General features: G+C 39.3%; 1 protein-coding gene across 1 annotated transcript in view; it reads left to right on the top strand.

The window, feature by feature from the left end:
- Positions 1–14,303, top strand: part of LOC135558685 (BMP/retinoic acid-inducible neural-specific protein 3-like) — a 119,987-nt gene extending 105,684 nt beyond the window's left edge. Inside the window, exons 7-8 of the mRNA XM_064992715.1 lie at positions 3,072–3,294; positions 9,657–14,303. Coding sequence (XP_064848787.1) covers positions 3,072–3,294; positions 9,657–10,776 — 1,343 coding nt within the window. The 3' untranslated portion in view covers positions 10,777–14,303. The remainder of the gene's footprint in view (positions 1–3,071; positions 3,295–9,656) is intronic.
- Positions 14,304–15,344: the final 1,041 nt, after the last annotated feature.

Below are 15,344 nucleotides of genomic sequence, written 5' to 3'. Positions count from 1 at the left end.
TCCGGGCTCTGGCTGGGTTACTCAAGGACATTCAGAGACTTGTTCCGAAGCCACTCTTGTATTGTCTTGGCTGTGTGCTTAGGGTCGTTGTCCTGTTGGAAGGTGAACCTTCGCCCAAGTCTGAGGTTCTGAGTGCTCTGGAGCAGGTTTTCCTCAAGGATCTTTCTGTACTTTGCTCTGTTCATCTTTGCCTCGATCCTGACTAGTCTCCCAGGCCCTGCCACTGAAAAATATTCCCACAGCATGATGCTGCCACTATGCTTCACCGTAGGGATGGTGCCATGTTTCCTCCAGACATAACGGTTGGCATTCAGGCCAAATAGTAATCTTGGTTACATCAGACCAGATACTCTTGTTTCTCATGGTCTGAGAGTCTTTGAGTGCCTTTTGGCATACTCCAAGCGGGCTTTCGTTTGCCTTTTACTGAGGAGTGGCTTCCGTCTGGCCACTCTACCATAAAGGCCTGATTGGTGGTGTGCTGCAGAGATGATTGTCCTTCTGGAAGGTTCTCCCATTTCCACAGAGGAACTCTGGAGCTCTGTCAGAGTGACCATTGGGTTCTTGGTCACCTCCCTGACCAAGGCCCTTCTCCCCGGATTGCTCAGTTTGGCCGGGCAACCAGCTCTAGGAAGAGTCTTGGTGGTTTCAAACTTCTTCCATTTAAGAATGATGGAGGCCACTGTGTTCTTGGGGACCTTCAATGCTGCAGAATTATTTTGTTACCCTTCCCCAGATCTGTGCCTCGACACAATCCTGTCTCGGAGCTCTAAGGACAATTCCTTCAACCTCATGGCTTGTTTTTTTTTTCTCTGACATGCTGTGGACTCCAATCAAGTTGATGAAACTCCCCAAGGATTATCAATGGAAACAGGATGCCCTTGAGCTCAATTTCGAGTCTCATAGAAAAGGGTCTGAATGCTTGTGAAAATAAGATAATTCTGTTTTTTATTTGTAATACATTTGTAAAAAAAACATTTTTTCAACAGATTTTGCTTTGACATTATTGGGTATTGTGTGTAGATTGCGGAGAAAAAATATATGTAATCAATTTTAGAATAAGACAAACGTAACAAAATGTGGAAAAATGGCTGAATACTTTCCGAAGGCACTGTATGTTAATAACTTGTTCAATCAAAGCAATGGAAGAGATATGGGGATTCCAAGGGGGGTTCCTTAATAATTCAGGTTCAGGATTCAGTAATAACAAAAAAATGTAGTAAGCCATTGAGAAATGGGAAGATATTATATCACTGTATTCCATGCAACGACATTGCCAAAGCATCTGCTCTGTAACATACAACTCAAAGATATAAGCTTTATGGCAGTGCATTGTCCTCATTTAAAATATTGGTTTCACCCTGCCTAATATCAAATAATAGTTGCAGTGGTGCCATTCAAAATCCTTGCTTTTGAGAAAAATAAACAAGCCCAGCTTGCTGTCTGTTCTGTTCTTGGTTGTATGAATCACTAGTACGCCTATCAGAATGAAAGTGGGCTGTGTCCATTAAGGGAAATAACCACATCCCTTTTTCTGACACATTTTTAAAGGCCTACATTTTCCATGAATGTGAACATAAAGTCACAAATGCCAAGAAAAAGGGGAATAGACAGACACATTACTTTTGTGTTCTGTGAATCCCAATGATCATTCAAATGGCCTGGGTTCTCCAGTGCATGTGGAGGGAAGCAGAGGCATTGATCACTCCAGTTAATGGCACCATATCCTACGTCCCAAATGGCACCATATCCCCGCTCCTATGGGCCCTAGTCAAAAGTAGTACACTAAAAAGGGAATAGGGTGCCATTTGGGACACATCCCGTATGTTTCACATGGTGGGTGAGCCTGACAAACAGCAAGTCGATGCGACCTGATTTTCAGCTATAGGGTCCAAGGTGAAAGATTAGTTTTTTATTAGATGATATTACCACTCTATAGCCTTGGCTTGTCAGGTGGGTGGTTAGAATCCGTAAGTACATGCTAGGAAGATGTGTTATTTGATGAGGGCATAATGTGGTGTCTAACCACATATGAAATTACGCTGTTACTCTGCCTCCTCGTGTCAAAGGAGACCACATTTTTGGAAGTAGGTAACCATAAGGGAATAACATCTATGTAAGTACAGGCAGGTACATAATAGGCTACTTATCACTGCTTGTTCTGTTTTCCAAGAAAAAGGGAAGTAGCGTACATTACCAGTCAAAAGTTTGGACACACCTACTCATTCAAGGGTTTCCAATTAATGCGTGTTCAATTAATGCATGTGAACGCATGCCGACAACATAGAAATGTACTAATTTTTTTTCAGTAGTAGTACCTCTGGTATTATGCCCATGTCAACAAATAATCAGGCAGGAGGTCTATGGAGATATAATGCAATCAAATAATTTACCATTAAACCATTTTAACACTGAACAAGCTAATGGATCCATCAAATACCTATTGCGACATCACATGTATTTGAGACTGATAGTATGAAGAGAGGCGACACCGCAAGTCTGATGTGTAACCCAATTGAGCCGTTGAATGTGATAAACTAAAACTTTTCAACTCATTTGGTGTTGGCTCTGGGAGCCAGAGGTTAGCTCACTCAGGATCATCGAGCACTGTAAAGACCTGAGCCTGTCAGTTTAACTAGAAATGTACTTAATACAGTGTTGCCAAGAGTAGCATACAGGAATATAAAAGCTCCAGCCCCCATAACAATTGCAGGTCTCACTCAGTTGGGCTTTGTAAAAAAGTACTGTGTGTCTTCATTGCAGTGATTTGATAAGATACTTCATAGCAGCTACATAGTGAGATAACTTGCCTAGGGCATAAGTAAGAAATCTCTGGATGGTTTAAATGAGTGAAATAGTGAAATAATATAATGATAATGTAGAGCTGTCCATGGTAAATTAGGGATATGAACCATAATTGCACATTAAAAGGTATAATCCATAATAGAAATATCTGGTTAAAATTAAGAAAAGTGAAGAAAATAAAAATATATTGATGGTTGTGAAATTATTTACTTTTTTAAGATGAATAAAACTAATCATGTTTTTATGGTGATTGTTTCTCAATTTCTTAGATGAATTCAAGGCCTTCATGAAAAAACTACCAACGGACCGTTTTTTAAACACATCCATGGTATTCAAGTTTTGGGCAACAGATGCAGCTCTCCAGAAGCGCTACAGCCAATTGGAGATCAGCACCAATTTGGTTCTTGGGAAAGCCCAGAAGATTGTGAGGAAACTCTTCACTCTGAGCAAGCGCTGTCCCAAACTGCCAAGGATCAGCCTCTCTAGAGAAAGGTACGAAAATGGGAACATCACATGCTCTTAAATGATTGCTGAAATATATTGTAATATCTCCCATATCAGATGAAAACGTGTTTATTTTGGCTTTTGAACATCGTACACCTACTTTATTGGTAAATTACATAAATTAACTATTACGTAAAACCACTTGATGGCATTCTATCATCATTGTTTCCTCTTTTATATCAAGTTATGTTGTTTGGGTCAGGTCCCTTGACTTTTTCCCCATTTTGTGGTGTTACAGCCTGAATTTAAAATGGATTTAATTGAGAAGTATTCAACGTGTTTTCTATGGCAAGCCTAAATAAGTTCAGGAGTAACAATTTGCTTAGCATGTCACAAAATAAGTTGCATAGACTCAATAATAGTGTTTAACATGATTTTTGAATGACTACCTCAACTCTGTACCCTACACACACATCTGTAAGGTCCCTTAGTCGAGCAGTGAATTTCAAACACAGATTTGACCACAAAGACCTGGGAGGTTTTCCAATGCCTCGCAAAGAAGGGCACCTATTGGTAGATGGGTAATAAAAAAGCAGACATTGAATATCCCTTTGAGCATGGTGAAGTTATTAATTACACTTTGGATGGTGTATTAATACACCCAGTCACTACAAGATACAGACAAGATACAGGCGTCCTTCCTAACTCAGATGCCTGAATGGAAGGAAACTGCACAGGGATTTCACCATGAGGCCAATCGTGACTTTAAAAGAAGAGTTTAACCTTTCGACAACATTCCACTGAAAAGGCAGCATGCAAAATTCAAATGTTTTTTTTTTAAATATGTAACTTTCACACATTAACAAGTCCAATACAGCAAATGAAAGATTAACAAGATGTTTATCTACCCATCGTGTCCGATTTCAAAAATGTTTTACAGCTAAAGCACAACATATGATTATGTTAGATCACTGCCAAGTCTAAAAAACACACAGCCATTTTTCCAGCTAAAGATAGGAGTCACAAAAAGCAGAAATATAGATACAATTAATCACTAACCTTTGATGATCTTCATCAGATGACAATCCTAGGACATCATGTTACACAATACATTGATGTTTTGTTCGATAATGTGCATATTTATATCCAAAAATCTCAGTTTGCATTGGCGTGTTACGTGCAGTAATGTTTTGATTCCAAAACATCCAGCGATTTTGCAGAAATACTCATAATAAACATTGCTAATAGATACTAGTGTTTCTCATTGAATTAAAGATAGACTTCTCCTTAATGCAACCAGGGTGTGTGTTAGATTTCAAAAAAACGTTACGGAAAAAGCATAATCTGAGAACGGTGCTCAGAACCCAAAACAGCCAGAGGAATATCCGCCATTTTGGAATCAACAAAGTTAGAAACAACACCATAAATATTCACTTACCTTTGATGATCTTCATCAGAAGGCACTACCAGGAATCCCAGTTTGACAATAAATGACTCATTTGCTCCATAAAGTCCATCATTTATGTCCAAATAGCCACTTGTTGTTAGCGTGTTCAGCCCAGTAATCCATCTTCATGAGGCGCAGGCACGTCATCCAGACAAAAACTCTAACAGTTCTGTTACAGTCCCTTAGAAACATGCCAACGACGTATGGAATCAATCTTTAGGATGTTTTTAACATAAAACATCAATAATGTTCCAACCGGAGAATTCCTTTCTCTTCAGAAAAAGCACAGGAATGCGAGGTAACTCTGTCATGAGACCAAGACTCTCTGCCAGACTACTGACTCAAAGAGGTCTCATGAGCCACTCCTTTATAGTAGAATCCTCATTCAAGTTTCTAAAGACGATTGACATCTAGTGGAAGCAGTAGGAAGTGCAATCTCATCCATATCTCAATGTGTATTCGGTAGGGCAAGCTTTGAAAAACTACAAACTTCAGATGTCCCACTTCCTGGTTGGATTATTCTCAGGTTTTCGCCTGCCATATGAGTTCTGTTATACTCACAGACATCATTCAAACAGTTTTAGAAACTTCAGAGTGTTTTCTATTCAAATCTAATACTAATAATATAATACGCATATATTAGCATCTGGGACAGAGTAGGAGGCAGTTATCTCTGGGTACGCTCTTCATCCAAAAGTGAAAATGTTGTCCCCTATCCCAAAAAAGTTTGGCTGTGAAAGGAGGATGGCTCAACAACATTGTTGTTACTCCACAATATTAACCCAATTGACAGAGTGAAAAGGAAGCAGGTACAGAATAAAAATACTCCAAAACATGCATCCTGTTTGCAACAAGGCACTAAAGTATTACTGCAAAAAATGTAGCAAAGCAATTCCCTTTTTGTCCTGAATATAACGTCTTATGTTTGGGGCAAATCCAATACACCACATAACTGAGTACCACTTAGGGCTGTTGCGGTGACCTGCCAAAGCGGCGGTGATGAGTCATGAAGACAGTTAAATTCCATGTGACCGTTTAGTCATGTTAATTAGGCTTCTCCCAGCTCTGATGCCACTGATGGTCATTAGTAGCCTACCAAACTTGCTAATTGCCTTGTACTCGGCACTCTATTGTCCCTCTAATCACTCTGACATCAATGCAAATGTAATCAAAATCTAATCAAACATGAGCTCATGTCACGCAACATTTCTATAGGCCATGTAATTGCGCAAGAAAACAGAGGAGGAACCCATCTGCTTTCTATAGGCTAGGCCTACTATATTTATTTCTCAACTTTGCTAATATTAATCACATTGCTTATATTTACAACAGGAGTATTGCCTACCTGGCTGCTATGAAAATGAACCACGGGAAAAGCGTCCTCCAATCGCTATTTAAGTAATAAATAAAAAATTGATATAGGTGCATGATAATGGTCCATTCTAAATCAAAACAAATTTCACACAAATATTATTTAGTATATCTAAAGACAAGATTAAATCAAGAATAGTCTGATGACAATATTAGCCTATCACTTGTGAATTATATACTATGACTTGTGAATGATGCCCAGCATAATAAAACATGTATTTTTTTGCAACATTTTCTGAACATAGTCGCACACATCATGTAGCCTAGCTCATAGGCATAGTTTGTTTAACAACTAAAGTGGCCAAATAACTTCTTAAAATTAAGAAGGGGTGTAGAGCCTAACTGTCATACATAAGCAGTGAGTGAGTTTAAAGTTTGTGGAAGCTCATTTTCACCATTAAAATGCACCTTTATAATAAAAGCATTACATGCATAATTGCATTTGCGGTCACTTTTGAGAATGGTGTTTCTCCCTAATAAAACATTAATGCTTATAGCCTACTACCATGTGCGCATTTCTGCATTTATAATGTGAAATAGTCTACTAGTTTCTCAACATTTTAAGCTGAAAACGTTCTGATCTGTTGCGTCAGCCACATTGCATCAAAATGTTTTTTTAAGGTAGTGGTTGTATGAATTTGGGATCGATCGCATCCCACAACTGTCCTAGACTATGTTTGGAATATTTATTTCTCGCACAGAATACTGTAGGTCGACCTTTTCACTATGGAGGATAGTAGATTGACATAGGCTAGTGCTTTTGCTGTTCGTTAGGCCTACTCTTGTTGTTGGCTGACGAAAAGTAAATGTGGACAGTTCTTCCAATATCTTCAATGTGCACCTCGAGCAGTTGCGTCCCCGATGTGTCGGTCTTCACTTGTAGCCTGTGAGAAAGATCCAATCATGTGATGGAGAGCCATGTAAGTGAGAGGTAATTCAGAGCGCGCAGCACAAGGGGAGAAGGGCACAACGCAAGCACTCAGGGAAAAATGTACAACACAGCATTCAGGGAAAAAGGTACAACACAGCACTCAGGGAGAAAGGCACAACGCAGCACTGGGGGGAAGGGCACAAGAGAAGGGCACAACGGCCGCTGGCCGCAAAAAGGCCTAGATTTTTTTTAGGGTGCATTACGGCATCACTTTGTTAACCGCTCAACACAGAATAGCCGCATGTGCGCTCTCTCTCAAATCGTTTGCAGAAAATACCCTTTATTTTTTATTCAGCTTTGTTCATTTGCATTCATCAAACTATAAAATAATGCCACGGAATTCTGCTAAATTAACTAGTATAGCCCACAGCCATTTGGCATAGCCAGATCAGGACCTAACCTAAGGACAACTCAGAGTATGCTATTCTGTTCTTCTGAAATAGACTACATTTTCTTCATATCATGCTTCTTTAGAACTGTCTAAAATAAAGAATGGATTTGTTGTGAAGATGTAGGCTATATTACATTGATTTATTAGACTAAAATGTAGATGTTCCAAAGGTCTGCGTCAATGGGTTGTGTGGAAGCCAGGAGATGCTAAATGTGTTTGTTTATTTGCGGTCAATTACCATGAGACCGACAGTTATTTGCTTGACAATCACCGGCTGACGAAATCTTGTGACTGCCACAGCCCTAGTACCTTCTCTCCATATTTAATGTTGGCTGCATCATGTTATCGGTATGCTTGTAATCAATAAGGGCTGGGGAGTTTTTAAGGATAAAAAAAATAGACAGAATGGAGCTTAGCACAGGCAAAATCCTAGTGGAATACCTTGTTCAGTGTGTTTTCCACCTGACACTGGGAGATGAATTCACCTGTCAGCAAAACAATAACCTAAAACACAAGGCCAAATCTACATTGGAGTTGCTTACCAAAAAGACAGTGAATGTTCCTGAGTGGCCAAGTTACAGTTTTTACTTAAATATGCTTGAAAATGTATGGCAAGACCTGAAAGTGGTTGTCTAGCAATGATCAACAACCAATTTGACAGAGCTTGAAGAATTTTGAAAACAATAATGGGCAAATGTTGCACAATCCAAGTGTGGAAAGCTCTAAGAGACTTACCCAGAAAGACTCCGCTGTAATTGCTGTCAAAGGGGATTCTAAAATGAATTGATTCAGGGGGTTGAATACTTATCACGATATTTTAGTGTTTTATTTTTCACAAATGTTTTACAGATGTTAGAAATGTTCTTCCACTTTGACATTATAACGTATTTTATATATTATAGATATATTATAGATTGTTGTCCAAATAAATTCTATTAAATCCATTTTAATCCCACTTTGTAACAAAGCAAAATGTGGAAAAAGTAGAAAGGTATGAATACTTTATGAAGGCACTGACTTGGCTGAGTTGTCTGTCATTAAGATGCAATATGTTATCTGATGCTGTGAGAATACCAGGGCAAGAGTCTGAAATGAAAGAGAGGGTGAGAGAGAGCTGTTTAGTATCTCTGCCCCGATTGAAGTGGTCTGTATGATGTGAGGTCTACGGTGGCATGTCTGTAATCAAGTGCTCTTAGAGACAACAGGTTGGTGTTATTAACGTATTGCCCACTGAACACTTCAATTTCTTTGACAGGCGCTACCTCTGGCTGTCATTCACTTCCTTAACTCTGTTTTTATTTGTTTGAACAATCTATTCAGCTCAGCTGAGCCAGAAGATGTATTCTACATTATCATGTGCTATATAATCCCTCAATTTTGATATGCATGCCTGCGGAAAGGAAAAGTTTCATTTTTGAGATTTATGTTGTGCAAGTCCCAATACAAAACCTGTTGAGTAAAACTACTATTTGCAGAACCAACTACTCAATAGTGCTTAGTAGAAAGTTACAGCAAAGTACAACAGTTTTAATTTATGTACAATATTTGTGTTATTTTCCCTCTAAATGAGGTTGCACCAAAAATCCTACCAAAGCTTGTACATAAATAATGAACACAGATTTAATAGCAAATTCACTTACTAGTGAGCATTATGTATAATAAATCGACAAATAGATACAATCTAAGAATGATTTAGCACTAACATATTGGTATTTAAAAGAACAAGTATGTTCTGCAGGTTCTGGGATACATGTTCTGCATAATTCAATAGGGCTGAGAAATAGTGTGAAATGGAATCTGGAAGACATTATACTCCAGAGTAAACTGAACAGTTGAGAGAAGGATCTTGTGTGTAGGGCCCTTGCTATTCTTCTGAATCCCAAAGATGGGCGATAAGCCTTCTAAAGGCCACATCAATCATTATTTGACACTTACTAAATGGGATGACGTTAAGTGAACGTTAAGGGCTATATTCCCGATTGAAATGTAAAGGTTATTTCCGATTGAGCCGACATATGCAGCGTTTACCCTGAATGCAGTCTTTGCTAAAGAGGGAATATTGCCTTTAAATTTCAGCTTTCGCTGCAAAGTTGAATTTCTGCGATGCGCATTGAATAGAGCCCTAAGACATTGTCATCACTTGTGTCCTGTATGCACTACTCTATCCTTTCTATAGGGTACAATAGTGTTAGTCAAAGGTAAAACATTTTAAGTAAAGATGATCTCAAAGTTAAATTATGTTTTTGAAAATAATGCTCTTTCCTCTTTAGGACACCAGGATTTTGGCTGAGCAAGGCCCAGTCACTCCTGTACTGCAACGAGCATGGAATCCTGGGCACGTTTTCAGAGGAGATGCAGAGCTGCACCTGCACTGCAGAGCACAGTAGTGCCTGCCAGGGGACAGTGCCCTGTGAGGTCGGAGAGGGGTCAACCTGCCTCTCATGTGCCCCGGACAACATCACCCGCTGTGGCTCCTGCCACCCTGGCAACATCCTGCACCTGGGCTCGTGTCGGCCCAACATAGCAAACTCTCTGGACCACTACCTGAACATTGACTTTGACATGCCGGACACAGAGGTCAAGTATCTGCTCCAGCGGCTGGACAGTCGCATGGAAGTCCATGCCATCTACATCAGCAATGACGTGCGTCTGGGCAGCTGGTTCAACCCGGCCTGGAGGAAACGCATGCTCCTCACTCTAAAGAGCAACAAAAACAAATCCAACCTCATTCATATGCTAATGGGAATCTCATTCCAGATCTGCTCCACTAAAAACAGTACCCTGGAGCCTGTGCCTGCTATCTATGTCAACCCATTTGGGGGCAGCCATTCGGAGAGTTGGTTCATGCCTGTCAACCAGCAGGACTTCCCAGACTGGGAGAGAACTAAATTGGATGCCTCTCTGCAGTGCTACAACTGGACGCTGATGCTGGGCAACAAGTGGAAGTCCTTCTTCGAGACGGTGCACATTTACCTGCGCAGCCGCATCCTGACCGACGACCCCACTGTCAACGAGACCCTTTTCTACGAGCCCCTGGACCTGGACGACCACACGTCCAACCTGGGCTACATGAAAATCAACAGTCTCAAGGTGTTCGGCTACAGCATGCACTTTGACCCAGAGGGCATCAAAGACCTGATTATGCAGCTGGACTACCCGTACACGCAAGGCACCCAGGACGCAGCCTTTCATATGCTGCTGGAGATGAGAGACCGCATCAACCGGCTCTCCCCGCCCGGAATGCAGCCATTGGACATCTTTTCATGTCTGCTCCGACACAGGCTCAAGCTCTCCACCAGCGAGGTGGTGCGCATCCGAGACTCCCTCCAGATTTTCAACTCCAAGCTGCCCAATTCCTCTGAGGCAGAACTGGGCCAGTTGTGCAGCTAGCTCAGTCTAAATTAGGGTCCAGAGAGTGCTGCGCTGGTTTGGAAAACATGTACATATATTTCTGAGATGTCTAGAACATTCCTATACACTTGCTGAAAGACTGTGGCGTGTGTTGAATCTGTTGAATGTGGAGTGACGCCATGACAACCGATAGAGTTTTTAATATAGAAAGCAAGGAGCTCAGATGAGTTTTCAAAAGGATCACTCTGGCTGTTCATCTGTTGGCATGAAGTTGAGGAAACGGAACAGGATTCCCTTTCTAACTTTTTTTATTTGGTTACAGAACAATTTAATTCAAAAGGGAAAATATGATGTGCTGAATGAGTTGTTGATTATGCTTAACGGTTTCTTTTGTTAATCCTTCACATTTGTTAATCCTTGCCTTTCCATTTTTATCTTTCGTTCAAACCCATACAAGATATGTATTTGTGCTTAACATTTGGTTGAGAAGCCCCTGACTGAATCGTTCTATTCAGCAACATTACTTTACCAAAAGAAGGTGAACATTGTGGCAAACCGAGTGGCATAAATGTCTTAAATGTTGAGTTGAGTTTTTCAGCGGACTTCAAAATGAATTCTTCTGATAAGGTTACAAAAGGTCTGTGGATACAGCTCTGTAAATATTGCTCCATCTATGTGGAAAGTGCACATAACTTTTATTTGATAACCAAGTGCAAACACCCCAAAAATATTTGTAACAAAAAAAAACATGCCTTATAATGAAGAGTCAATATTCAGATAAAAAGCACATTTAGTTCAGTTTAATTTCCAAGCTAGATGTTTTGAATATATTTTGCAGACATAACACCTTTTTTGGAATAGGCTAACTGTATTTGCATTCTAATGAGTACACTGTATTGTGGATCTTACCTGTAAATGCCAGTCACAATTCCAGTTAAACATATTGCGGAATTGTATTATTTTTTAAACTAGTTCTTTAACTCAAATGTTTATTAATGGTATTCACGGTAGGCCTAGATTGGAACTCAAATTAACATGAGCTGATTAACTGGAGACCATGCATTTCTCTTAGTACAGTATATTCCAACTGGATATGTTTCAAATCTTTTACACGGATTGTGATGGTTCAACAATTTACCATACTGCTATATCCTATGTCATATGTTAAAGTACTATTTGACCTTTCATTATTTACAAAACCTACATCTTGAGTGAAAAATTGCTGTCATAAATCTACTGCTGGAATAGCTGTGTTTCTAGGATTTATCAATTGTACCATTGGACAATAGGAAAATTTGGTCTCGACAAAGAACACATATTTAAATGTCCCTCTTCGCTGTACGAATCCTCTTTGTTACCATGAAATGGAATTACCCTGGGTGCGTCCTGAGAAGATGAATGTTCTCTAATATATGAAGTGCAGCATTTGCAAGTTAAAACTCATTTCCATGTCACAGTACACGGGAACCAAACACACATTGTCACATTGCATCAAACTCACTGTGCTTCTGAACAACCTGGGAAAAACATCAAACTATTTTAATAAAATGGGAGTCACAAACACAGAGATTGTAAATAAAAGTTATTTATCTTGATGTCATCTAGAAATCATCACTTGCCCTTCAGCTAATCGTCAGGACAGTGAAGGACACCCAATCAATCAAGGAGGGTCTATTATGCTGTGTAAACGTTTCAAACATTCCCACAAGAAAATGAGGGAAATGGGGTTGGCAATTTTTCTCCAATGATTTATTATGTTTTGAGAGTCCAATAATTTAATTGATTTTGTGGTATTAGTCAAATAAAATGTGGTCCTTGTACTTATTTTTTGCCTGTACCTGTGTAGGTCATGTAGTACAGTCATCAATTACAATTTTGATTATAGGTTCAGGGAAATGTTAGAAATACAAAGTGTCTGGAGATTATATTATTATTAGCACACAGAGAAAGAGAGAGGGGGAGAGAGAGAGAGAAACTATAAACATTATCAACAACAAATACAAGGTACTATTACAATTTCATTACTATGGACATTATCATATAATAGAAACATTCAAACATTCCACTCCAAATCCACATCCACTTGCATATTAGTCTAAAATCTAAGCATGCAAATGAATGCATTAACTCTCCTTGACTTGATTGGCTAGCCTCTCGTTACATGATAGACAGTACACTGAGTACAGCAGATGATTTCATAGAGCATTTATTTGCCATGTTTTCCTTTCTGTTTGTTTGTTGCCTTTGACTGCCTCTGACTGCCTCAGTCCATAGGACAGTAACTGACGGTTAGCATGGCTGCCAGCACACAGCACTTATCATACCACCCAGATGTTCTTCTTTCAAACTCTGTATTCTTTTATGTCAATCAGTGGTGTAATCTCTTCCAATTCTGCCGCATTGGACTTCTTTTAACATTTGAGGCACTTCATTGTTAACGGCGGCCGTCCTTGAGCTTTTCATGGCCACCATGTTCAAGGCTGGACAGCTCTTTTCATGTGTGCTCTATCCATTTTCCATTGGTGAGAGGACGCCTGACATGTAAATATCCCTGTGGAAGTAAAAGGTCTTCTACAATGCCAACACTGTCACTTAGCAGTGGCCTGTTTGTCTGGTGTGCAAGTCTTGGGACTGGTGCCAACGTCCTTAGGCCTCAGACAGGCATGACCTCACAATTACGGTTTATAACTTATTTGATATGTGGGGGACATCTTTCTTTCCACAGGGAGCCCGACCTTAGCTTTTCAATGGGTAATGATATGAGAGAAAGGCACCACTATAAGAGGTTAACAGTTTGATTTGAATGTCATCTTTAGCTGCCTTTATTTAATTACATTTTCTATGTCATCAGTATTGCTACCATCAAAATCAAACTATATATAAAGGTGGTAGTAACATGGTTAAAAGATTTGAACAAGTTGTGAACACTTACAATGATCAATTATATACATTTATCTCTGATATAATTACAGTTATAACTTGTTCCTATACTTCTACCATGTAAGTACCTATGCTGTAAAGTACACTACTTATGCGAGCCATTCAAGAAATAAGCAACAAACTCTCTGTATGTCTAGCTTGTACTATTCCTGACATAATTAACCCAAGCAGTTTTTCCGTACAGTATGAAAGGTAATTGTCGTTCGAAAAATGTACAGATATTTCCTAAACGCCTTCAACTTCTGTATGGTTATAGAATAAGATGTTGTTTTGCCCCTGAAAGCTACAAATTTCCAGAACCAAAGTGCTGAATGTAAATATTCTTAGGTTGACTCCATCCACTTTGATCAGACTCTACTTCACAAAGCTCAATCAAGAATATGAAATATCAGCTCAGTATCCAGCTGAAAGAGTTATATTTGATTATATGATCATGTTTTATGTATTTGTATCTGTACATACTGAATGAGGCGCTACATACACAAACATACTGATATGCTTACTGGTTGGCTCTGTAAAGAACCGTTTAACTTTTTATTATTGTTTGATCAAAAATATTTGTTTCTCTCAATGTTTTAACAGGATGTAAATGTTCTTATATTAAATAATAAAAAAGAACAACTAAGTTTGCATTTCTTTGTATTCTATCCATATAAAAACAATTAATTGGATGCAAGGTATTTCAGATATGCATTCGAAAGACATTGGAGTATGTTACCTTTTTCAGTTGCGTATGTGTTCTGATAAAGATATTTAATTCTGAGTACTTTCGATGTCAGTGGAGGTGGTTGGGAGAAGGTATAGGAGGACAGGCTCATTGTAATGGCTGGAACGGAATAAAAGGAACGGAGTCAAACGTGGTTTCCATATGTTTGTGTTTGATACCGTTCCATTTATTCCATTCCAGCTATTACAATCAGGCAGTCCTTCTACAGCTCCTCCCAGCAGCCTTCACTGATATATGTGTTGTTATTGCAATGTTACTCTGCAGTGAGGTGCAAACTTTACTTTGAACTGTCGTTGTGGATACAACCGCAAATCAATACATATTAGTACCTGACAAATGTCTGGTCTGAATGAGAAGAAGAGTAATAATTAAATTGAATAAAGTTCATGGTGGTTTATTTATCCCTGCCAAAAACTCTTTAAGAAATAAAGGTCAGCCCAGAAAAAGAGGGAGAGAGAAATTTGCATGCAAGCATTCTATGCTTGGGTAAAGATCTGTGAATCGATAGGCTGACTGAGGGCTGACAGAATGACAGGTGCTGGGATTGCTGAAGGACATCTGGGGAGGGAGGGGAGACAGAGAATCTGACAGCTAGCTTTAATGAATAGTAATTATTTCCCAAGTAGAAGTGTGTCTGTACAGCATTGGGTGGAAAAACTGACACCAAGCAGTCAACACATATGTGTCAGGTACATGTCACGACTGTTGGCGTCTGTGATTGTATACCATGCAGATGTATTATTTGATGCCCTACATCAAATCGTGGCATGATGCCAATGCTGAAACTCTATGGCCTTTTGTGTGAACATGTTTTGAAGAAAGGCCTTTATAATGACAAATTCTCAATAGCTTAAAGTTATTCAGCATCATGCACAGGAAGTAAGGGTGAAGTACTGTGTGAGCAGAAGAGAGGACCAATGATAATCCACTTAATTCTAAA

Source organism: Oncorhynchus masou, chromosome 17 (assembly GCF_036934945.1).
Source record: "Oncorhynchus masou masou isolate Uvic2021 chromosome 17, UVic_Omas_1.1, whole genome shotgun sequence".
Classification (NCBI taxonomy): domain Eukaryota; kingdom Metazoa; phylum Chordata; class Actinopteri; order Salmoniformes; family Salmonidae; genus Oncorhynchus; species Oncorhynchus masou.
This window is presented reverse-complemented; position numbering and strand designations above follow the sequence as displayed.